The 26,935-nt window shown below is 31.3% G+C and overlaps 1 protein-coding gene across 2 annotated transcripts in view; it reads left to right on the top strand.

The window, feature by feature from the left end:
* Positions 1-25,826, top strand: part of LOC118182690 (zwei Ig domain protein zig-8-like) — a 428,387-nt gene extending 402,561 nt beyond the window's left edge. For both annotated transcript variants that reach the window (XM_085818891.1, XM_085818890.1), the window contains exon 4: positions 17,748-25,826. In XM_085818891.1, coding sequence (XP_085675017.1) covers positions 17,748-17,860 — 113 coding nt within the window. In that variant the 3' untranslated portion in view covers positions 17,861-25,826. The remainder of the gene's footprint in view (positions 1-17,747) is intronic.
* Positions 25,827-26,935: the final 1,109 nt, after the last annotated feature.

Below are 26,935 nucleotides of genomic sequence, written 5' to 3'. Positions count from 1 at the left end.
TAAGCAAGCCTGTAACTTAATATGTCTTCGATTTACGTAGTATTAATAACACTTCAAGTTTTAACATCAGAGGGAAAGAAAATGAGCTGATATCGAATTTTTGCAACTCACGGAGTTTAAGGCTCTTTATATAATAAAGTATACAAATCTATTCTCCAACCTTCTGCTAAATGGAATATTTAGTCTATAGATACTAATTTAGAGTTTTTCTATTAACTAAAAGCTCCTATACCGCAGTGCTCAAACAGATTTATAAAATTGTGAACTTTATTTTGAGAAATTTAGTATTGGGGCACATTTCTACCAGCAATATTTGAAAAATAAAAGTTGTAGGGTCTTTTCTGAACAAACTCTGTATTTACTTATCGTAGTCACTAACTTTTATTTAGAAATTTTTTTTCAAATTCGATACACCTTCAGCTTTAAGGAAAGTTTTTACAATAGAAATGAATATTTTCAAAGTATTCTATTTAATTTGATCCGATAAGCTTCTATTCAAATAGAATATATCTTTCACAAAATTTAAATAACTGCTTTAGATTGGTCCTTCCGGGTAGATTGATGGACTGCTTCGAGAAATGGAAGCAGTTTTAAAATGTGAAAGATATCCTGGATATCCCAGATAAAATAATCCTTTTGGTGACCTAGCTCACATATTTTCTTGACTACGTTCATGTTCTGTTATCATATTAGACATGTATTGAATAATCAAGAACTAAATTCTATATTATTTTAAAATTTGAAACAGTATACTTTTGCATTGACAAAGCTACTAATTCCATTTTAGTTCTGTATTTGTGAATAATTAACTGTTAAGGGTAAGCATATATAATACAATATCTTTAAAATAAATATATCATGAGATTCTAAATGATTGCTAACATTAATAACATCAGGAGATCTCTCTGTGGAGAGAAATCACCTCAGGATGTAAACTATAATTAGCTAAATTATTATTTTTGTGCTAATTCTTTTCTGAACTCTATTTTTTTTCTCTGGATTATCACTAGAATGCAAGTAAAGGTAATTTTAAGAAGCAAGTAAATTTGAATGGTAGTAATTTTAAGTAGCAAATGAATGAGACCGAAAGAACGTTGGCATCTTTCAGGAAGCTCTTTGCAAATGAGAATCCATTTGTTGGCTGCTCTGTATCTTAATGAATGATTTTATGACACTCGTTCTAAATTTGAAGTTCTTGAGTATAACCAATTCACCTTACAACTATGCATGAGTTCTAGCAAGGGCCAATAAGTCCTGTATCACGAGGCTTTCTGAAGGACGCGAAATGCCAATGTTTATGCAAACGGGAACACTGAATGAAATCAGTTTAGTTTTAATGGCTCTTCATTTGAGATCTGTAACCAAAGGCGCAAAGATTCATACTTGTTACTTTTAAATCTAAAATTTTCAAATTTTAAAGTAACAAGTATGAATAATTCCGTTTAATAGGTATGAATTTTACAAGTATAAATAAAGTACTTCAGTTTTACAAAGTATGAAAAAGTTAGTTTTGTAAATATTTACGAGACCTAGATTTTTTACACATTCCTCTGGTCCATGTAGTTATGTTTAGGAAGATTTTGTATACGTTATAAAAAGATAAAACACAAAACGTTTGACTCCCGTACGACATAAATTGACCTAGATATTTAATTTCAAAATTTACGATGTTTGATATCATTCTGAATCTGCACTGAGAGTCGGTTAATAAATAAATTTGGATAATTCGAGGCTAATGTTTTTCTCCTTGAATACCATTCGGTGATATTTTCTGAAGTACTAGAGTGTTTATTTATAATTTTGTTATATTTAGTACGACGAAAGAATTTCCACGCAAGTAATTTATACGTTTTCAAAGTCTAAAAATACGGAATTTTAATATTCTCGTCAAGTTTTATTACTTTAGAATTATAATCTGCTAATCGTAAAAATTATTCAAATCGTAAAAATATTAAGTTCAAATATTTTTACTTTTAATTAATGCAAATACTATTACGCGTTGGCTTCTTACTAATACTGAAGTTTGCCATTGTTTTCTAGAACACGATTTCTATAAGATTCTACTAGAAAGATGTCTTTTAATAAAATACATATTGGTCAATATTTTTCACAACAATCAGCACAGAAATGTTGGACAAATAATCTCTTATGTAAACATTTCGCTCTTCAGTTTGTGTATGGCTCCTGAATATCATTTTTGATTTTTGTATCTGATATTTTGGTCAATTTTTTCATGCGGGGAGTCAAAAAGATTTCTGTGTTTTATTTCTTATAATAAGTATAAAAGTTTCTTACATTTAAGTATAGGGACCGGAGGAACGCTAAAAAAGTTAGATTTCATAATTTTTATATTATAATTGATTTCTTTAAATTAAAAAATGACGAAATATGCATCTTTGCGTCATTTAAAACATTCTTTAATTCAACCTATAAGAAACTAAGCCCGGTAAGGACTTCTGTGGACACAGTATATACAGAGAAGAGTTACATGTAATATTCAACCCTGTTACTTTGGAGTCTTCAACGCCGTGATGGTATATAATTCCATTTGGTTCATGTCCGTGGTCTCAGGCCATCATAGCGGTGCACTCACTCACTCACCCTACCCTGACATACAGGACGATTTCAGTTGTATGGATTTTGTATGACACTGTATAAAAGGATAAATACTACATCAATTTTCATGTTAATTTAAGAACGTAAATATGCTTTCTTTGAATATAGTGAAATATAAGCGATTAATGATAAAGTACCTCAATATACTGTTGCGGTTAAAAGTATCAAACATCATTCAATTCAAATATGCGCAAGAAATAATTTGTGATCCTTTTCAGAAATTGTTATGACTTTCAACGTATCTCATATCCTTTTCTCATCTTCAGATAAATGTGTTTAATGAATCAAGAATTTTTCTTTGGTTTCCTTTGCTTGCGATTGACCAGATTGAAAAATATAATTGAACAACGAACGCGCATTAAATTTTGTTACGCAATGAATTTTATATGGAGAAATGTTTGGAATGCTACAAAAAGTCTTTGACAGCAATATTTTATTAAAAAAAAAGTCTTGAGTAGTATAAGATTTTTAAGATAAATAGAAGATACTTCAAAGATGAACAAACTGTCTAGTAGACCGATATGTTTTACGTAGATGAGCCACAGTAAGTCATTTAACTAAAAGTCTGGTGTTTAGCTATCAGCGTTTAACAATTAGTTATATTAATAAATAAATTCTTGTATCAACTTCGTTTGAGCCTCGCCGCTCATTCTTAAAACGCAATCTTAAACATGTATAAGTTTTCAATACAGGAACAGTTTAACAAACAAGTGAGTTATGCTTAAAAGGTGAAAGAAGACCGAAAAGACCGCGTTAGATTCTGCCAGTAAATTTGACTGTTTTCTTCGATTAACAAGTTGCTGTGCATCACAAACTTTGCCAAATGGTCAACTATGCACAAAATATGTTAACAGTGTGCTTTAGGACATTTATGTGAAAGAATTTGTAAAAAAAAAAAAAAAAAAAAAAAAAAAAAAACGATCTAAAATTCTTTTTTCATGGTCACCGCTTTCGATTTACTTTTGTGAAAATTCGGCACCGCTTTCAGGTTTTCATGAAAACTTAAAAACTTGTTTGAGAATTGGAAGAAAAACCCTGGCGCAAGGGCATTGCATTAGGAGGGCATTACTTTGAAAGGGTTGTAATAAATATTGACCAATAAATTGAAATCTTGTGGTTTATAATCTCATCTATAAAGAGTACTCTTTTTAGGAAAACTCAGGACTATTTTAAAGGGTAGAAACCTTGCTAGCATGGAATTCGATTCTATGGTCAACGAATTTTTACTCGGATCCATTTCTGCTGTCTCTTTATTTAATCAACTTCCGTTTGATGGGAGATAAATTAAATGATTTGAGGATTAACCAGACTCTGTTTTAAAATGAAGGTTCAGTTTGTTTATTGAAAAATGATAGAAAGTTTGTTATCATGAGCCTTTTAATATAAAGCAAAACTTTCCACATAAAATACAAAAATTAAAAGAGAAATGCTTGAGAAAATAGCAGATGATATCTACTACATGAATTCTGCTTAAAAACGAAAAGTTCTAAGGATCCTTTTGCTCGAGTTCATTGTTGAAATTCTCTTGCAAGTATTGCTCTTTAAGGCCATTCTAAACTGAGTTTCATTAATTCTAATGTTATTGTATTATTTTTGTTTTGAATGCAGATATAATTGCATAACAAAAATTTATTTTTTCCTACTTTAATTTTGTCTAAATATACAGGCTAATTGTAAATAATATTTCCCATTAGTTACAATACTGTATGAGTTGCATTCGATTATTTGGATTTTAGCAAAGCATACGAGGGTTGTCTGCCTAAGGCAAGAGATGCCTTAGTGGAAGTCAGTTTAATCCTTTCCGGCAAGCTACCTTTAAAAGTTGGAGTTTTGATTTTAAAAAAAAGGTAAGCAGTCTAATTAGGTCTAGAAGAGCACACAAGTAAAATTTTGTGAAGATAGCACTTATCGTTTAATTCTGTGGGTGTGCCCAAAGTGGGCACATTGATTGAATAGAGCTTCGAAAAGAGTGCTGAAACGAGCATTGTTGTAAATGAACTGACCGATGAGATGCGGAGAAACAAAAAATACAGAATCTCAGTTTTCCTAGATTATCGGTGAGCCCGGTCTGGGTACACCTAGGGTTCGCCGTTTGATTTTAGGCAAGATTTAAAGGTAAAAATTTAAAACTAATATAGAATTAGAAGATTAGCATACAGCCGAAAAAGTAACATAGAAATTTCTTTTCAAACAATTCCTTTTATACCCTAAAACACATCTGGAAGATTTCTTTAAAAAATGAGGGTCTTAAACTAAACATGGCTAAAATATATGGACTGGTTTCTGTTGAGCTGCCACCTACTATAAATAAAGATACTATAAATAAAGAAGGCTCAGAGTAACCTACAGTAACCTATAAATCCTTTTTCATTCAATTTTTCTGTGCTTACAGTAGGAAATTTTACACTGGACACCTAAAAATTCTGGACACACCTAAAAATTGCACACAGTGTGTCCTGTCTGAACACACTGTGCCGCAAAGGGTTAACAGGAAGCTGGGTCGTATTCATGATACACAAAGAAAAAGGCCATAAAACGTTCTACACTCCAGGCTTCTTCGCTGGGATTTGAATCATGGCCAAACTAATAGCATTAATAGTCATATCTCTCGGCTGCCTTTCCCACAGATTATTTGTGATTGTTAATTCACTGTGGAGGTTATTCCCGATATTACCTCGATTAATCTGAAGAAGATTGTATTCGAAAGGTGCAAGTTTTTAATGACGTTCAAGTCTTCAACTGGTGTCCAAAGAATCATCGAAATGTTTAAATTTTTTTATACACGTAATTTAAGGAAAGATTTTATTCAATATAAGTAATTATTTTTATTTTATGATTGCAATCAAAAAAATTGTTTCACCAATTAAAAAATAATTGAATAGCAAATGAAATTTAAAATTCATTAGAAGACTAGTAACCGATTATTAGCTGCACAGCTGTGTACTATCTCTTATTAATTAAAGTAACTTTATAAATATTTGCAAAATTTATAATAGATATATCAGATGTAAATTACATTAATTTGATAAAATAAAAATTCAGATTTTTAAGGAGTACATGCATTGCTTTTTAAATATTTTACATGACTAATTAAAGTACCGCATTTAATTTGAAAGATAAAGATTTTAATGAAACGTCGAATGGCAATATCTTCAAGAAATGGAAGTTTTTTCTGGTCACGTGTATGCCAAACGCTGTCTGAAATTTAAACGTACAGAGATGACCATTTTGTTCTTAAGTTTTAAGCAAATGAAAACTTAAGCTTTCAACTCAAAATATGTAGTTTTTCGATACTCTTCACTGTAATTTACCATGTAAGGTTGCAGGATTATTATTTAAATAAACCAATTATTATGATCTGGATCTTTGCTATAACTTCTCTTTTCCGTTTTCCTAACCAGAATGCAAATGAGATAGCAAGTATTTAAACTGAGGTTTTTTGGAGTTTTAAGACAGAGCGTGTTCCTGGCCTGCGCGTGCACGCTATGTTTAGTTACTCCCAGCTCTAGTAGTTGTAATTATTCGGCTTTGCGTTATGTTGCTGCCTAAACTTTGATTTTTTACCATACGGTTAGAATTACTGAGCTAGCTTCGAGTATATTTAAATTGTGTAGTCATCGACTGCTAGTGGACATTTTAACTTGAGTTTTACTGTTCTGTTTAGTCAAGTCACCACGAGCTGTTGTTGATATTGTTAGAACAAGAGAGTGCATTTATATTCTTAATTCTTTTTAAATAAAAAGGTTGTTTAAACCTTTTCACGATTTTATAGCTAATTAAGGACAAAAACGATACTTCGCTTCACGGCTGTTAGTAGTTTTGGGACTCATTACGAGTTCCACTCAGCTAAAATGCCGTAACGTAAAGATGCCTATTTTCATGGCCACGCATATGCAGACACCATTGTCAAAATAGACATTGTCAAACATACTATTGGCGATTCATGAAAGTAAATGCCTCAAAACGCTAAATACAAATTTTGTTTTTGTTAGCGGTCTCTTGCTGATAAAAGTAATTCAAAACGCCTTTAACTTATATTGCAATTACTTTAAGCTAATAAAAAGGAATTAAATTATTCATGTGGAATCATTTGTTATGATATGCTTTCGAATATCCATTTTCAGGACATTAATATGATCCATTTTATCGATTTTCCGAGAATATGTTCCCGCTTTCGTTCCTTTAAACTGACTGACGGTCATTAACTTCTTAGCCATAATACTGATCAAGTATTGTTATTCCTCTGCGCCAGTAACATTTAAATATCACATTCATGTAATTATTATCCTCATCAAACAGATTAAAGAGTAAATACTAGACAGATAAATGGCTGTGGTAATTATTTTAATACTATAATTATTACTACTGGAGATACTCAAGCTATTAGATTGTAATAGTAATAAATGCGATGGACTAAAATAATTTATTTCACTTATATTTTTACTCTGCAAAATATCAATAATTATATTCAAATTATATTTAATTTCTATATTTTTATTCCAGTGTTTCCTATTTGGCTTTTCTGCTGAATTTTTGTACGGATTTTAAAATAAAATATGATGTAACAGAAAACCATTATTTGTATAAATATTTCCTTGGCATTATAAAATCATTTCCCTGTATTATAAAATCAAATATGGCATATATGTAATCATTATTGTAAAAAAAAAAATATTAGAATATTTTCTTTTAGATGAGAAACTGCGTGAAATAATATAAAAATAAAATAACGTCCTTAATGCTGGGTGAGCACTCTTTCAGATTGGTTCCCAAAAATATATACATGAAAAATATTTGGACATTAAATAATATAATGCGCAGTTTGAAAATTCGGTAAGAAGTCCTCTTATGAAGCATTCAGACGGTGATATAGCTATCATAATAATAAAAATGATTAGATTCGTTCACTCCTGTGGAACAGAGTTTAAATCATAGCCAATCAGGTAAGGTAAAGTTGCGCATGCTTAAATATGCAGCTGACTGAGTGAAAAGATGGACTTAAATATCAGTTCGTGTTTGTTTTCCTGTGACTTATCAATTATTATACTAGGGTGGAATGAATCTGTATTGTTATGGTCACTTCTCTATGTCTACTGGCTATGCTGTTCACGAATTTCAGATTTTTCAACTACACAATCTTAGCTTCGTTATGTTGAGAAACTGTGTCTTCCCTCCCCGGTGAGTCTGTACTTCCTCCACCTTCTGTGCCGTTGACTCAGACAGATTCCGAGATGAACGGGCCTATTAACACTTTACCGACCACTACTCTTCAACAGCATAAGCACGTCTGACCGGCCGCTCAGCCGCAGATTCTCCCTGTTCTGAATAACTGTCAGGATAATCTGATAAATCGTCTAAATAAAACTCTCCAGGACCATTTTTTTCGCTCATCCTGAGCGGTAAATTTTTCAAAAACGTTCTGAAAACGTGAGAGTTTACGAAGCAACGCACTTAACGCAAGTGAGCAATGTACCTCAATACTAATTATAAAATGCACATGATATAGCAAATGGCAATTGTTTATCGCCATGGCTACCGATTGATAGGCTATTTTTCAGTAGTCCCGAGAAAAAAGCGCTTAATAGGCTATCGGTCGGTAGGCGTTGGCGATAAAAAGCCGAATAATAGGCTATCGATCGGTAGGCATTGGCGATAAAAAGCCGAATAATAGACTATCGGTCGGGAGGCGTTGGCGAAGAAAAGCCAATAGGCTATCGGTCGCTAGGTGTTGGCGAAAAAAGGCCGATTAATACGCTATCGGTTGGTAAGCGTTGGTGAAAAAAAGCTGATTAATAGGCGATCGGTCGGTAGGCGTTGACAATAAAATCCGATTAATAGGCTATCGGTCGGTAGGCGTTGATGATAAAAAGCCGGGGCGATAAATGGGCGATCGGTCGGTAAAGTGTTAATAGCTCAAATGATGCAATAAGAACACCTGAAAATTCTCTGAAATCTTAGAAGCGGAGAACTTCAAGGAATCAAATAAAATATTATAGTTTACTGGGAAATGGCGTTATTTACAATTACCGTACTCAGAAAATCAAAAGCAAAGAAAACCGTTGTCAGCGCGCCCGTACAAATATGATGTACGTACCTTTAAGATATAATAAATCAGAAATACTCAAATAAAACAAAGAAAATACTCTCCTTCTGAAAAAAGAGAACAAAGTTTTCCGTAAAGCTCAAATATCGATGAAGTGAAAAGTGAAAAATCAGAAGTGGCACTTGAATTAAATCCTACAACACGGATTTGTCCATTCCGCCACGAAGAATTTTCTGTATTTGACATTTCCGTAAGTGAACATTTGAATAAAAGCGTAAAGTGGAGGACAAAAATTTTAAATTATAGGAGATGATAAAATGGCACTTCATTGTCCCTTTCTTCGTACCGTAAATGTTCTTTGCCAGCAAATGTAATATGCAGAAATCCGGAATAATGATAGAGATCGGAGATTTTTAACACAATTTCATGGAAGCAGCCAGCGAAAAGTGAGATCTGCAAAAACTTCTCACCGCTAGAAAAGCGATTCACGGCAAAGAATTTGTTTGATTAGTTGATTGTGGTATGCGAGAACCTAATCTGATTTTGTAAAATACCTTACTCGTATTGGAAGCCCCATGGTACTAGTTTGCTTGCAGAAACCAAACCCATGACGAAATACTCACATATTCCAAGTGATCTTGTGTGTCACTAGACTGCACTGGTGGAGAAAATACTCGGTCGCGGACACTTAGCCGACAACCACTTAGCCGACAGGACACTTGACACCAGTTAGCCGACAAGACATTTAGACATTTAGCGGACAGGGACACTTAGCCGACAGGACATTTAGCCGACAGGGACACTAAGCCGACAGGACATTTAGCCGACAGGACATTTAACCGATACGGACACTTAGCCTACACGGACACTTAACCGACAGGCCATTTAGCCGACACGGACACTTAACCGACAGGTCATTTAGCCGACACGGACAGTTAGCCGACAAGACACTTAGCCGACAAGGACACTTAGCCGACAGGACATTTAGCCGACACGGACAGTTAGCCGACAGGACATTTTGCTGAAACAGAGTGTTAGCCGTCAAGACATTTAGCTACGGGACACTTAACTATCAACACATTTAATCCATAGGACACAAAGCCGACAGTAACGTTTAGCTGACACGTACCCAATAATTATTCATACTTACTATCAATTACAAAATTTCTCGACTCCTCCATAAGTTCAATATTTAAGTTATTTTTTCACTATCAGTAAAATTCATTTTTCGATTCTTAAAGATCTCATATATACTTTTAATTATTGTGTTAATTTAGCATTGTTTAATATGTATCCATGGACCTTATAAGAAATAGACCAACCCAAATGGGTTTTCTCCCTTGCCTTGATGTATTGCCCGCTGTCACCTTGCCCATATCCGGAGGAGTATGCAGCGCGTATAATTTTCAAGAAAAAGCTGGTGATAGCACCTCATTTCACAAATTAGAATTTTTAGATATTTTTATTTTTGAAACTGAGATTGATTTTTAAAAATTTAGCATGTTTATCAAGCATAATTGATGTTCTAAATAATTATAAAGCTGTTGCATGCTTTCAGGTCTGGATATTTTTGTAGCTTTTCCTATGCTGTAAGGAAATTTGTATCTCCTTCTTTTAAAAGTAATATTTTAAATCTGAACTAATAGAAAAATTCAAGCAAAAAATTTTCTCTTACAATTTTTATGCTTTTATTGGTATAAAAAAAGTAAAAAATACTGAAATTGAAAAAAGGGATTTTTGAAAGTTTTTGCTTAAAATTCTTATTTGTACTGCTTTTTTAAAATTATATCTGAATATTAAAGCATAATATTCTACAAAGAAGTTTTATTTCAATAATATTTCATAATACATTATAGTGATTAACACTTTTAACACTTTAATAATTTTTATGCATTTATTATAAAGTTAAAAATTGTATTTGACTGTAATAATTAATTGTGCTAGTATTTTATAGTGATTATTTTTTTTTAATTTATGTCTAGTTCTGCATAAGTTTTCTTACTTATTGTTAATTTATTTTATCAGCCCAAAGAGGCGGCAGCTCGGAAAAGCTATTAGTTTCGAAACGGCATTTTACTTTGTTTCACTATAAATGTCCGTTTCACTTTGCAAACTGTTGCCACCAAATATTAGCGCCCTGTATTATATTTAAAGAAATTAAATAATGAAGAATCTGCATGAATGCACGTATGTTTCTCTCGCACTGTGAAAAAAACAACAGAATTTAGAACCATAAAATTTTTAATAACGTAATCCTCCACCCGCACATGGGCACTAGCAAGGCCTAATTTCGAATTTGTTTTAATCCATTTCATATTTTGTAACTTTAACGAAGTTTTGATTAACAAACTCAACGAGTTCAAAGCAAGCAATGGCAACCCTGTACAGAAAATAACATTTCAACGCGAAAATTCTCCAACGCGAAAATTCTAAAGATATGTCATTTTCAAATATTTTGTGATATTGTTCTTGAATTGAATTTTTTGTGGTTTATTTGCGAAGAACATGATGTTTAATAAATAAAGGTAACACGCAAAACGTTACAAAAACGCTCCTTTGGGCGTAATATAAAATTATATTGCTGAGTGCTTCCAGAGTTTATCTTTTTTTTTTTTCCTCATTACACTCAAAATCGTTTATGCTCCGAATGTTATGAATTGCTAAAATGAATAATCATCTTGTAATGTTAATAATTAATGATCATATAATCAAATAAATGATCGTCTTGTTATGTTATAATAATTTTAAAAACTACTGCCTGAAAATGCTCATAAAATCAAAGAAAATTATCAGATCTTGTTTCATTTTACCTTATTTGTTTCAAAGCATCATATGCTATCAGTGTTATTTAATTTTACTTTATTTGTACACAAAAATAAGTTCATAAGTTTTGCGTTTAGAATTTTTACCGTTTTACTAAAGTAAAGAAATTTATACAAGAATTACGCTTGAAAAATTATTGTTATCCTTGAATTATACTTTTTATGGAAACATATAGTGGTGAGGGTTAGTTTAGCAAATATATTTCATTTTGTTATTAAAAAAATTTTTAAAAAAGTGAATTTTTAAGACAAGCAAAGGTATAATTTATTTGTGACCTCTATAATTTGCAGTTCATGCCACCATTCTTGAGATAAAATTCTGTAACATTTTATTAACCACGCCTCTTGCTTAAAATACTTACATAGGTGAATAATGTTTAATTTAGAAGTAAAATAGTGCATAATGTTTAATTTAGAAGTAAAATATTCTTTAAGGTTTTGTTTTATTCATTTTCGAGAAATTTCAGCGCTTTTTCAATTTGGCCAATGTACACCAAACAGCACGATACATATCAAACAATGCTAAATTAACACAATAATTAATAGCACATATGAGATCTTTAAGAATCGAAAAATAAATTTTACTGATAGGTGAAAAAAATGACTCATATATTGAACTTGTGAAGTAGTCGAAAAAGTTTGTAATTCATAGTTTAAATAATTTTTGGGTACGTGTCAGTTAAACGTCACTGTCGGCTTAGTAACCTGTTGACTAAATGTCTTGACAGGTAAGTGTCCCGTAGCTCTAAATGTCCTGACAACTAATTCTCTGTTTCGGCCAAATGTCCTGTCGGCTAACTGTCCGTGTCTGCTAAATGTCCTGTCGGCTAAGTGTCCTTGTCAGCTAAATGTCCTGTCGGGTAACTGTCCGTGTCGGCTAAATGACCTGTCGGCTAAGTGTCCGTGTCAGCTAAATGTCCTGTAGGCTAAGTGTCCGTGTCGGCTAAATGTCCTGTCGGCTAACTGGTGTCGGTTAAGTGTCCCGTCGGCTAAATGGTTTTCGGCTAAGTGTCACGGACCCGAAGATACTTGTCCACTGTCCAGTACTGACACTAATGACAACGTTAGCCTCTCTTGGATTCTCTAAGATGATTATGGTTTTATTTGAAAGTGATTGTAGTAGAGAGGAGATATCAATACTACATTTACTTCCCAGAAATAATGGCCTATTTCACAGATGGTCGTTTATGGAATTAATGTCTATAAAAGGGTTCGATGTAATTAACTATGAAATTTGCGGTTAAAGATTTTGCTATATAATTTGCAATTATATATAATAATGAGAAACATTACACTTATCTTAAAATAATATTAAAATAATCATTTCGTTTTATACTGAAATTAACGTACAAGTTTCATCAGACTATACACACTTAACATTTTCATCACGAGGCTGCACAACGAACAAGCTGCTATGTATTTCGGAAGGACATATGTATATCGAAAAGGATTTATTTAGACCCTCAGTATAATATCAAACTTTCTTTATTATACTAATTTATGCTTCTTACTTTTCTAGCTTGGTTTTTTTTTCATTTTTATACCCTGTGAATATTTTCAAAACTTTTGTAAATATTTTTTTTTTCTCAGTGCAAAGAAAGGGAAATTTCTTGTGATGTCTAATTTTATCGCATAGTACTTAAAATATATTCATATAACAAAATTTAAAACAATTATTCTTACTAAAGTTATTAATCAGTGTGGTTGGAAATATATTGAATTATTTAATAACAGTGCTGCAAATGTTCATATAAATTACGGATTGGATATATGGCAAATTAAATTACAATAATGCTACATAAATGGTGCTTATCTAATTTAAACTTAATGCGGAATATAATTGATATTTATGCGTTATATGGGTGCTTTATTAAAATGAAATAAAGATTTAAATTATTAAAAAACAAGTTTGTCACTTTAAAATTTCCAGCTTTATAATAAACTCTATTGTAAACGCCATTGTTGGAAGATAAATTAAGAACAGCTCTCATGAAACTAACTTTTTGTGAGTCCATGCGAAAGGTAAATGAAATATCCCACATCTTGCTCGATGGCAAAACTACCCTGGTTACTTATATTATGAACACCATGGTAGCTTAACGCAAGAGGTAAACAATTTTGGAAGACTATAAAAAAGATGTTCTTGTCAGCAATAATGAATTTTAAGTCAATAATATTTTGCTCAGTTTATTGCATTTAAGTGCAATAAATGTTTAAACAATAATTTTTATTTAGTTTATGCAAAGTGCATTTCATTTGCAGAAATATTTAATTTTTTAAGTTAAATACATTAAGTTACATAGTATTTTTATAAATGGCATTTGTTTACAATGCATAAAAGTTGAAATTTCATAAATTTATAATTGTTGCTAGTTCTAAAAGAGCCCAAAGATCCATGAAAAATCAAAAAATCAACAGCTTACTTTTTAAGTATTCCACCTTCGTATTACTTTAAAAAGTACATCGTATGTGAAAGAAAATATCTGTTTTTCAGTTCATATGAAAGAAAATAAGTTTTATAAAGAACAGGAAGATTTCTGAAGTTTTGTTCGCTTGTTCCTAATTTTTGTTAACTGAGTGGTTGCTTTTTCCTATGATATGACAACAAAATTTAAATATGTCACAAATTGTCACATATATAATATGTCACAAATTAAATATGTAAATTTAAATATGTCACAAATTAAATATGTAAATTTAAATATGTCACAAATAAAATATGTCACAAATTTTCTACATTATTACATTTCGTCAAATACGAGGCATAAACTTCCAACTATGCTAGGAATAACATTTGAAATTTTCTCCACAACTTAAACGAACCGTTCAATGAATATTAAGTAAAATTATTATGAAATTGTAATATATCCAATTGCCATGAATTTCAATTATTTTGTCCATTCTCCTTCTATTATCGTGCAGAGAAACACTTTTCTCCATGCTTTCATGTGATCATAATGACAAAAATTATCAGACAAGATGTAAATAATTATTTCCATACAAGATTAAAATATAAGTGACTGATTATAGAGAATGTGTCGATTATGAATAATTTTGTCGTTCGATACGATAAGTATTCTAAATATTTCGCTATTTTAAACACTGTTAGAGACATATAAATAACATTACTTCATAAATGAAGTGAGGAACTCTAGATAGCATATCCACGGTCTATCTAGAAAGAAAGCTACTAGAAGCCTAATTAAGGATGGTGATGTAAAATGTATATGAATGAACTAAACTGAAGTTAACAGACATTTCGTGAAGCAAAATGTGGTTAGAATATTTTGACATTTTAGCACTAAATATTGTTGCATGTTTTTAATTTTACGTAAATAACTAAGTCAGATGAAAATGAAGATTTTTATCTTTCTTGAAGTAAATTACACCTCATTTAGCAGCATAATCAGCTGTAAATAGAGCCGAAGGTTTAAAACAGAGATAATGCAAAATTAACCTTGGCACTAGTGCCATGTCTCGCAATCGCTTGCAGAACAAATTAAAATTATCCCATATCGCCAGATCCTCAGGCCAAAGCAATAATCACCGACCAAAAGCTTCTCAATATAAACATACAGAGAGTCTTTAACCAAGCGGAGAGTACTATTCAACTCATCAACTGATGGCCGCTCACTGTCTTCTGTTTATAAGATTCATCAAAGGGCAAGGCACTTTCGGAAGCTTTGAGAACGACATTTGCCAGGGTTTCAAAAATGTGTTTCTGCAATCTAGTAAAGCATCACCAATATGACAAGAAAGCGCCTAGATGAGTCCACGGTTTAGAGTCTGGTTCTGCCCGAACTATCTTTACAATTAAAGCATCATTTTACTCCGAATCAAACGATCTGTAATGTAATACATGAACTAAACACTTAAAAACATAGTAAGTGAACGCAAACTCTAAATAAAATGCACTACAATAGAAATATTTAAAAAAAATAAAAACAAGAAAAACAGCTGCAAAAATGCATTAGCTACCAATTCATAATTTAATAAACACAGATATTTACATAAATTTACAAAACGTTGTTTATTAGCTTTTTGCTACAATGATGAGTGGTGTTTAAATTTCTATATAAAAGGACATTTGCATATGTAACATTTTTTTTTCCTTTCATGCATATGTTGTCTTCTAAAATAATCTTTGGTAATTTAAAGGTAACTTACGAAATAAATTTAGTTTCCATTTCTGTTCTGAAACGTAACTCTTGAATGACTCTTAAACAAAACATGGAATGTTTTGAGACTTAAATATTGTTTAATTCATGTCGTTTGAAATCCTATATTTCCTTAAAACCGAACCATTTAGTCTATAAATAAATTGTTTTGAATTTGTTCATTGTTAAACTTCCCGAATTGTCACCTGAAATAAATTCTGAGATCCAAAATTTTCAAACTCTGTTAATGGTAATTTCACTTTTATTCTAAAAGTTAAGAAGGTATGATATATTACACATAACATCAGCAAAATTTATATATAATTTATATTGTACATATCTAGCCTTTAGTACAATTTCTGAAACAAATGATAAAAATTAGAAATTTTACAGGTTTAAACGGTTCCTTAAAAGCGCTTGTTAAGTTTTTTTTACGCTTTCGCGGAGCTCGCAGTCTATCAGTCTGTTGTTGCACTCACTCCTACTAGTACTCTTTCCTGTTGCAGGTGTAGTTTTAGCTTTATTATTAAGCATTTTTTCTCCGCACTTACCCCATATGCAATTCAATAGCAATATCACAAAATTTTTAAACTCAGCATATGTTTAGAATCCCTCGATGTAGTTTTAAATGTTAGCATATATTTTTCTAAGCTTATCATGTCAGTATATCTTTTATTTAGTTTATCATATGAATTTTTATTTATTAAGTATCACGCTGTTCCCACTTACGTCATCTAAAATTCAATTCAATAGAGAAATCACAAAATATTTAAAAACAGCATTTCTTTAGAATTTCCGATAGATAGTATGGCGCGCTGGAGCTAAATTTTTTTATTCCTAACGGTGCTGAACACTGCTCGCATTTAAAGCGTTCATTTTGTTAATAAAAATTTTTTACAAATTATGAAATAAATTATAACAACATAAATAATGTTATATTGAATATTTTTAATTATATATATCATAAATTAAACGCATTTTTATTCTTTAAATCAATCCGATTCAAATGTAAGAAACTAATATTTTTAAGAACTGCAGCTTAGTTTGTTAATCCACAACAGACAGATTCAGTTTCAAAGGAAAATATTTATATTTTGAAGAGTTTCAAAAGACCCAAATAAAAAGTGAAACGACACAGTTAAGAGGTTATCACATCAAGCGACGGTCCCTGCTGGACGGGACTTTTCTGAGAAACGAGATTTCTGGTAGTACTGGTTTAAACGGAAGGATTGCTAGAAAAAAAGAGCTTCGCTGGAAGCGAAGTCCCGCCTAGCTACATAAATGATGTCCTGGCTACGCGGGATTTTTTGAAACCTCCCTTAAAATGTTTAGGCTGGAGTTCTGTCCCACGTAGAGATCAACCAATCAGACGAAAGTTTTGCTTCTGAAGGATCACGTGAACCAAGTCTGAGAAATAATCTATTACTGTTTGGCGTGCAAGACTTTGTAGTAAGTGAAAATGGTAACCTTTCCTGGATATGTGCGGGCTCTGAGAATTATCCCCTTCGACCTCAAGTCCCTCGTAGCCGAAACATAATGTGATTGGGAGTTAGCGATTCGATGCAAAACCTCATTTCGAGACTAATAGTCTTTTCTGGGCTAAAATTATATAATTTTTAAAGCTTCTAGTGATCAGCATTGCTTATTTTAATTAGCTCATAAAATAAGACTTTGCACTAAATTAGTATTATTTTTTGTTTGTTTGTTTAAAATAGATGAAATATTAAGAGATAAGTTATTCTACTTAAATGTAGGGAAGCATGGATTCATTGACGTCTTCTGAAGTAAATTCTCATATAATATTTTGCAATATTTGACATAAACACATTACATTTTAATATTAATTAAAAACTAGGTAATTCATTTATTTATTAAAAATACAAAATATTCATTATATTGCTTCAAGTTTTTATGAGTGGCTGAAATTTGAGGCTGTTATTATTTTTAGTTGAAATTATTTATAGATTTAATAATCTTTTAGATATGCTTATGTTACTTCTTGAAACCGCATCTTAATAATAGTTTTCTAGAATTACATCTTCTAAGAATAAATAACTTGAAATTACTCTTTCTTGTAATATTTATTGTATGCCTGATTTTTCTTTACAGGTGAAAGGCCAGCTGCTATTCAACATGATGCCAATATTTCTACATCATCTTCATCTAGTCCAAGTTTCTCTTTCCTTTTCTTCCTTGTTCTGACAGCTTTTGTTTCGAGGTGACAGCGCCATCTCTTGGATGACTGCAACATTACTGATATTTACGCTCCACTTCAAACCAAAAAGCGAAAGACGATTCAAAAGTGACATTGTTGAATAATTCAGTTTCACAGTTCACTGCAGAACATAGTAAACTGTGCTACTTTGAATATCACCGCAATTATAAACAAACTGGATTTCTCGATTTACAAGAACTTCGCTGCGAAGTTTGTAAAAATATTCGTATCTGCGATTATAAACATGGCATGAACCATACTGAACAGCAGATAAATGAACTTAAATTTCTACCTGTGTGCATACTTACAGTTTATTGATTTCCTTTTGTGTCACTTTGAATCTTATATGTAATGTGCTATATTGTAATTGTGTGAAAGAAATGCATGATTTTAAATACCAGAATTGTTCAGAGCTATACATAAACAAATAGTAATCAACAGTTTATGATAGTTAAAATGAACAAGAAAAAACTGAAAGACAGATATTTTCTACAAATCACAATCTTGTGCTTTTCCCAGAAACTCTTAAGTTCATCATTTTATTCTTCTTCGAGTGTCCTGGAAACAAAATTTTGTGATATACTAATTTATTGTAAAGCTGTATTCCATGGACTAATTCCTGGTAATTGAAACCTCCCTTCAGAAATTTTTCACTAAAATTACAAGTCGCGAAAATTGTTATACAAATATGATGATAAAGAAGAAGAGCAACATGATGAAGATTTCATATTCCCTAGCCCTGATTTTTAAAAAATGGTAAACTATGATATTACCAGCAGAAAACGAGCTATCTTTCTCCTCATTTCACAGAGTTGACATCAATTAAGAGCATCAAGAGGTTACATATCCTATTGATGAATCATTCTGAATTAAAATTACCTAACCAAAGAATAAACTACGCATTAGATTAAAATATAACATTCAGGATTATTAATGATTCGAATGAATGAAACAAAAGTCACGATGACTTCTTAATTCCTGTATGGTTCAGTTTTTAATTATTTCATTGCCGTACTCATTACATCTTTAAATAATTTAATGTCAGCTCTCAATCATAGCCCTGAAAGAAATTTCATCGTGATGCATAATATATTTATTGTTTGAAAAGCATAAAAATGAACTGACATTTGTTTCACTTAAGAAAATTACAAATTTGAATAATATGTTATAGAAAATTGCAAACTTCAATACTTTATTACTATCATGACAGTCCACTCGAAAATATATTAAGAAAACATACGTAAAAAAAACATTCATTTTTTTCCCATTATTACAATTTTTCAAATGCGTTTTTCGTCATATTTTTTATTCTTTATTTTACTTGTATTATTTATATTAATGTATTAATGCAAGAAGGCTATATTCGTTTAATCTTAGAGAAAAGGTGTGGAAAAATTATTTATATTTTTGACTTTTCCTGTTTCATTTAATAAGTGAGAGATTTCTTAGAAGTGTGCATTGTCGTAAGGAGTAGTCTGATGTGTTAAAAAGTCATTCTTAAACTTAGATACCAATGTTGACTTCCAAACATTTTAGGAATTTTCTTTTACATTTAATTTGAAAATTAAAACTAATATCAGCTAAACATATTGTAATTTATTCGATCAGAAACACCAATATTTTTCTGCCATTAAAACATATAAATCTATTTGGATTTTGGTACGTTCTGTACCAAATGTCTAAGTGCCCATTGCTAATTGTCATTTTACAGCAGGTATTACTATCACAAGGCTCAAGCATATTCGCATCAAAATAAATTTAAATGAAGAAAAATAAACTGAATAAAATGAAATCTGAATGGTACAATGTTTCAGAATGAGGTAAAGTAATAGTTTTATTTCAACAAAGTTGGAAGAAATAACCGCAGAATCACAGTAACTTGCCAAATATTGAGATTATAAAAGTATTGGGAAACATTTTATTAAACCGTTTCATTAACTGTATAATCACTATCAACTTTAAACATTTTATTAAACATTTTTATTAAAGGTATAATTATTATATATACAATCATTGTAATTTCATAGCGTTTCATTTCTCTCCTTAAATAACTTAAATGAGAAATGCGTAAACAAATCAGTTCAACTCTTGAAGCACATTTAGCTTTTTTAACATGATATACTTAAAATATAATAATTTTGCAAACGTTACATTAGAATACACTTTTCTTTAAGTTTCTAACATTGTTTATAATAACACTTTTGTTCTTATATCAGTATGTATTCTCCTATTTTCCTCCTCACGTATTTAACTGCTAGTGTTTTCAGTATATGGCTTAGAAACTTTGATTTTTAGTAAATAATATGCAAGGTAAGGACAGATAGCGAAGTACACTAACCAAATAAGTACTTGGACACCTGTGATAGAAAAGAAAAACAAAATTTATTCATATTCAGTGGTTGGTAGAACCTCCACGGCTGGTAATTACAGCCTCAATCCTCCGGGGCATGCTTACAAGTCTTAAAATGACGGCTATTGGTATTTTCTTCCACTTCGCTTGGAGAAGACATGTAAGTTCCTTCACCGATATTGAACGTTTGTTGCATCCCTTAATTCGGCGATCCAACTCATTTCACGGGTTCTTCACAGGATTCAGGTATGAGTTCTGGGCAGGTCAGTTCATTCGTTTAACCCCATTGTCACCATACTAATCCATGAAGAACCTCGCAACATGACAGCTGGCGATGTCGTCGTGAAAGTAACGTGTCCAACCCATAAAACAGCTATAAATCAGGAAGCAGGCTGTCATCTCAAATAGTGCACTAGGCATTGGCGTTGAGTTTAGCATGAATTTGGACCAAGGGTTTAATCCATAGCAGGAGAAACACCTCCAAATCATAATTCCATCTCCGCCGAACTTTGCTGTGGGCACAATGCATTCTGACAACAGGCCTTCTCCAGGCAGTCGCCAAATCCAACCTTGCTTTTTGAACGGTAAAGGGTGGACCTTGATATTTTGCTCCAGATAACCCCTTTTCACCGATCAACGGCTCACTGTTGATGTGCTTTGCAGCATATTAAATAAGCAACCCTATTAGACTTCGGGATCAAAGGCTTGTGGGCGGCAGCACGACCGAGAAATCCAAGCAGATGTGCTCTGTTACGGATGGTATTCATCGAAACAACACTCGAGGTTGCCTGTTGAAACTCGTGGTGTATGTGGGCCATCGGTTGGGTGCGGTTCATTCGAATTTCTCTGAACAGCATCCATCGGTCTTTAACTCCCAGTTTTGTGGGTCTTTCGACTCTAGGCACATTTCGACAATTCACCTTCCACTTCTGAATCACATAGACTACTGTCGAATTTGGGTAATTAAGCTCGCTACATATGTCCCTTAAGGATCAGTCATTTTTGTGATACCCTTTCCCAAAATCAAATAGCTGTCCATTTCATAGCATCCTAAGTGCGACTGCCAGTGTTGTTTCATGCGCAACGTTTAGTGGCGAAGGGCGCACCGTACATCAGGACCGCAGTTATAGACATCTGCATTGTTGTCCAAATGCTTATTGGTAGAGTATAGCGTATAAGTCGTAAGGATACTAAGAAATGTTATAAATGTAACTGTCTTCTTTAGAACATAAAATATAGCCAAATCAAAACATTTATTCTTATGCACGTTCTAATTTGTCACTTTCTTCTTTTAAATCCTTCCTTTGAAAATTGGTAAATGCCTCGCAAATTTTCTCCATTCAATAAAGTTAGCAAGATTAGACAAGAGGGCGAATGCGAGAGTAAATATTTTAAATATTTTTATGGATTTTTTTACCAACTGTTCTGATATATGTAATTGAAGCCGAAAGGGATGTGCTCCCCGTAAGAAAACGAATTAGGAAAATAGAAAGAAATAAAATTAATTACGACAGAGTTAAAATAATTTCTTCGTTTATTGCTTTTATTGGTACATTTTGTGAAAATTATAGCTTTTAATATTAAGTATTTACATACGAGTTTTATTAGGTTGTAGAGATTCAGCTTGTAATTAGTTAACTGAAAAGAAAACAATTTGAGTTTGTTATACGAATAAGATTACTATGCATATCGCGTATCTACTTTATGCCTTTTAGGACTTTTCTTTTTTTCTTTTTTTTTTTTTTTTTTTTTAATTTTTTTTTTATTTTTGTTCAGATGAAATACTTATATAAGGTACTGAATTAACCTACAATAGCATTAGTTGCACTATCTTATTTTTCACCTTACTCGCAATTACATATGCGCGTTTCATTCGAGGGATCCTAGCGTAAGCTAATATTTGATTTCTACCTTGTAGAAAGTGGTATCTCTTTTCAAGAACACCAAGGCATATCATGTGAGTAACAGTCTTAAGTTTCAAGAACTCTCAAATCTCCGTATGTCAATGATAAGTTCTTGAGTAGTATTGCCACAAAAAATTGTGTGATGGCATAGTATATCTGTGACCAGTACTTGAACAGTTTTTGCACTGCAGTCTGTAAAATTATTACTTATTATAACACAAGTATTTTTATTTTACATGCATAGTTTGCAAAATTTTCTCGATGTTTCTGAAAGAAACGTTTTCTAGCAATATTTTCGTCGATGAATATTGAATTAAACTTCATGTTATGCACCTACTGATCCTCTCTATAAACTTCAAGAACTGAATCTGCTGTGATAATTCATGAGATGAGAAAACAAATGAACGGTAAGCAAACGCGGATTTTGCATTTTGCGTGATGTATACATAATAATTAGCAAAGAAAAATAAAAGCTACGTATTCAAGAGAAATATGAAAACAAAACATTTAAAAAGAGAAAGAAGCTAAAATTAAATCTTTTTAAATTTTATGCAAAAATTCATGTATTTGAGTTCTAAACATAGAAATCGTTACACAATAAACCGATTGTGTGTATGTGAATGTTAAGTGCTGTGAGAAGCGACATGATTAGAGACCTTTTTATTTTGTGCAAGAAAATATTATACGAAGGAGAGAAATGTAAGTATTAGTCAGAAGTATTTTATGAAAAGACTAAACATTCCAAGTTAATTAAAACCATGTAAATTTTGGTTTAGAGTGAAAGCCTTTTTATATGTGTTAAATATTAGTTTAGAAGATGGTGCTACATATGTAAGGCTAAAACAAAGATTATATTTATTGAAAGAACAACAAGAAGTAGTATTTAGAAGTATGTGGGATGAATTATTTTTATTACAGATACCGCGAAGTAAGAATTAATCTTAAATCTTCAGAATTATTGAAAATGATAGCAAAAGAATGGTTAAGAAGAAATCTCATTGCATACGTGCGAAAACCAAGTTTTATGATCTCAATAAAGATCTGACTAATCGTCATCGCACGTCCTATGAACGATCAGCATCAGTGATCTTCAACAGATTCACCGAAAGGGGTTCTTAAGAGCCTGTGAATTAGAGAGCCTAGATGTTCTGATATGAGAAACTTATTTGAGAATGGGAATTTGAGGCAAAAGTAAGCAGTAATTCCGGATTTCAGTCATGAGCAGCATTCTGAAACCTTAACGATCATGCTGTTTGATATTAAAAATCGTCTTGCCTGTGCTTAAGCAATTTTAAGGGAAATTAAGAGAATACACAAAATACAAACCTTAAGAACTTTTGTTAAAAGTAGTGATCATTATTATTTTTAGCAGTGAACCTGCTTTCCAATCATACAATTTAAACGACTAAAATTGAGACCTAGCTCTTGCGGATAACTAAAGTTTGCTTGTAATTTATATTTGTAGTGGGCAATAAAGAACTTTATTTCAAATGCTGATAACGTAAGAGTAGACATTGCTCTTGATTTATTAGTTCAGCTCGAATTTCGAAAAGGGCGAAATAATTTAAATTTTAAATGGTAATTCAAATATTCTTAAAATATATAAATTTTAAAGCCTTTAAATAACAAAAGACTTAAACTTTAAACTTTTAATTAAATACTTAAACAATCCCAATGGAAACTAACAGTTGGAAAAGTTCACTTGAATCAGAGAAAGAATATCAAATCATCATTTTCTTAATACAAATAACAGAAATATAATTTTAACTTTATATCAGTCCTTCGATAGCTCACGGGATTTGTTTGGTTTTACCGAATGCAATGACTGAAAACAAAAATTTTTGTATGATATTCATTATACCTGAAACTTACTGTACGTATAAATTTCGGTAAAATGATGTGAATTATTTAGTTAATATACTTCCTATGGCAGTTAGGTTTTAAACATTTAATATAAAATATTAGATCCATTAGTATGGTAAATGCAAAGGGAAAAAATTATGTGGACCTATAAAAAACTTGCAAATTAGACGCACATTATTAAGTCTCTTTCTTAAGAAGCGTACCGTTTTCATAGTTATGAAATTTTACATTTTTTACTTTTCTATATATTGCAGAATTTATAGATGTAATTATGCATCAGTCATCTTTCGTAAGGGAAATAATTTTATTTTATTTATCTATATTTTTAATTAACATCAACATTAAGAACATGCCCATTAATCCATTTTATAACAACTCTTATTATTTGAACTCTTGTTATTAGTCCAATTTTAATAATGATTCATTTAGTCCTAATGTAAAATAAAATTTTTTTCCTCCAAAACAAAATTCATTTATCAAATTTCAACATTTTACGTATCATACTTTGAAATTAGTAGATGAAACTGTTAATAGATGATTTATGGATAAAGACTTGGCTAAAAAGTCTCGCATAAATATGTACAGAAGGAAATTTTTACTCCCCTAAAACAAAAATTGTACTTTAATTGTATATATGAGGTTTAAGATAAAATACATGTTGTATTCAGCAAATAACAGGATTTTCATTTAGTAATCGGACTGTTATATTCCATACCGGTTCGGAATATTCAATACTAACTGATATCGGTAAAATATTATACTCATCTGAACGTTTTATCTTTTGCATACATTGAAATATCGTTTCAGAACAAAGAGAAATCAAATTAATTATATTTGAATTTGTTTATGAAATTTAGTTTCATGATAAACTAAATTTATAAAATTACCATATTCAATTTATAGTTTTTATAGTTTTAGGAACAAATTTAAATGAATATTTTATGAATTTAGGTCTTTTTTTTTAATTTATTTATCACATGTTAAATATAGCCATAAAGATATTAAGTAATAGATTCATCACATATTAAAAATATTCAGTAATGGTTTGTTAAATGAGTTATTTTTACTGTAATAGCTAATGTTTATGTTTGTAATTTTTTTTTAATTTTATAATTCTTTTTTCATTTTGTTTTCACCTACTGTGTTGCAGAAATATTTTCCATTTAAGATAAGACGTTATGCTCAATCTAGTGATAAAAATTTCAAGACTCTACATATTTAAATTGCTATTTAAAATAACCATAAATATTACACAAACTAAAATGCTATGCTGTCTTTGTAGACTATTAAATGAGATAACGCATTACATAGCTATTAGTAAATGCTTAATATATTCTTATCCCTTGTTATATTAATTTACTAGCAGAAAAAAAGAGGATCATTGACCGAATTCCCAGCATGCTTTACTGCTAATGACTTATATCGATTCCCACTGATATCATTGATTTTAGTATAATGATCTCCATCTGACTTTTCTCTCTTTGACCAAGAACACGAAGGAATACGTGTGCTGCATTTTGAAGAACCACATGTGAAGAAGATTTTGGCTATAAATTACGTACTCTTCCAATTTTAACCGTTCCTACCATTGCGTCCCATAACGGTACTTGACGCTGTTGAGTGCTCGAGCATACAGATACTGTGAGCGTACAATTCACTGAGACTTCATTACGTTTTTATTATTATTATTATTGTTTCATTGATTCGTGTTGCTATTGTACATAGTGCGTTGCTTCACTTCTCTGTATATGATCGTAGACTATGACATCCAAAAGTATATTATGATTAAATAATGTACACTGTGTTTATTAAATTATAACTGAAGAAAAATAAATAAAATAAGTAATGAGCTTTGCCTTGTTGTAATATCTTTGCACGCAACTTACTTTGAATTTTATAATATTTTCTCCAGCTTGTTTTGTATTAAATTACATTCGGTAACAACGAAACGAATTCAATCAACAGTTGTTCAAAATGTCTGTTTATCATATGTCGCATTTAAAAAAATGTTGAACTTTACGTTCAAACGCTACCAAAAAGATGACTGAAATATACATATAGGCGTTCAACAAGCTTAAAGTCTAACACACCTATACAAAATAAGTGCCCAAAATTTCCGATCCCTATGTATTCGGCAACTATGTAACTGTATGTGCTCCTTTGTAACTATAATTGTAAATGCCTTCCAGCAGTTTCGAGAAATCGAATTTACTGGAAAGCTTTTTGACGCAATTTTGTTGTATTGTGGTCAACATTCTTAGTAAATTTGCAGTGGTAACTTCTGACTGTGCTCTGTCGCAGAAGAGTTGTACGAGTACTTTAGTGTAAAAACTTCCAGAACTGTAAAAAGTACTTTTTTGAGGGAGAAAATGAAATTAGCTGTTATCGGTTCTGTATGCATTTAACCTATTACAAACCCGTACGCACGTAACAATACTCTTTCATGATTGCAAAATGGACGATAAAGATCACCTCCCTTCACAATTGCTTTAGGCTCCAGCAAAATTGCCTGGATGTAGAAAAATAAATCAAGAATTCCGTCAGAAAATATGTGTTATGTTGCAAATTCAGGCTGTGGGATTTGTATGGCGTATTTCTTTAACACCTCTTATCACAGCGAAAATTGTCTGCTAAAAACTGAAAGCATATTTCTCCCAATGTCTCTGAAAGGCTAAAGTGCATCATATTATTTCCTTCAAATAAAAAGCTATGTAGCTAATGTTTGAAATCAAGCATCATTACAAAGTTCTATTACTGAAATGAGCTCTCATTATATAGACCATCATCAAAAGATATAAGTTGCAAATAGCTCTCTTAATAATCAGCTTTTGATTATATGAAGAATAAATGTTCATGGTAAAGCAGCAAGGATTTTGCGAGCAACTTAATGTAATCTTTTGGAGCAACTGATTGTGAATTTGAAATCAAGAGATAAAGGATAAAATTCAAACGTAAGAGAATCTGA

The sequence above is a fragment of the Stegodyphus dumicola genome, chromosome 6, assembly GCF_044657685.1.
Source record: "Stegodyphus dumicola isolate Sdum_Otavi_A_Nest chromosome 6, ASM4465768v1".
NCBI classification, from domain to species: domain Eukaryota; kingdom Metazoa; phylum Arthropoda; class Arachnida; order Araneae; family Eresidae; genus Stegodyphus; species Stegodyphus dumicola.
Note: the sequence above shows the minus strand (reverse complement) of the source record. Positions and strands in the feature narration are given on the sequence as shown.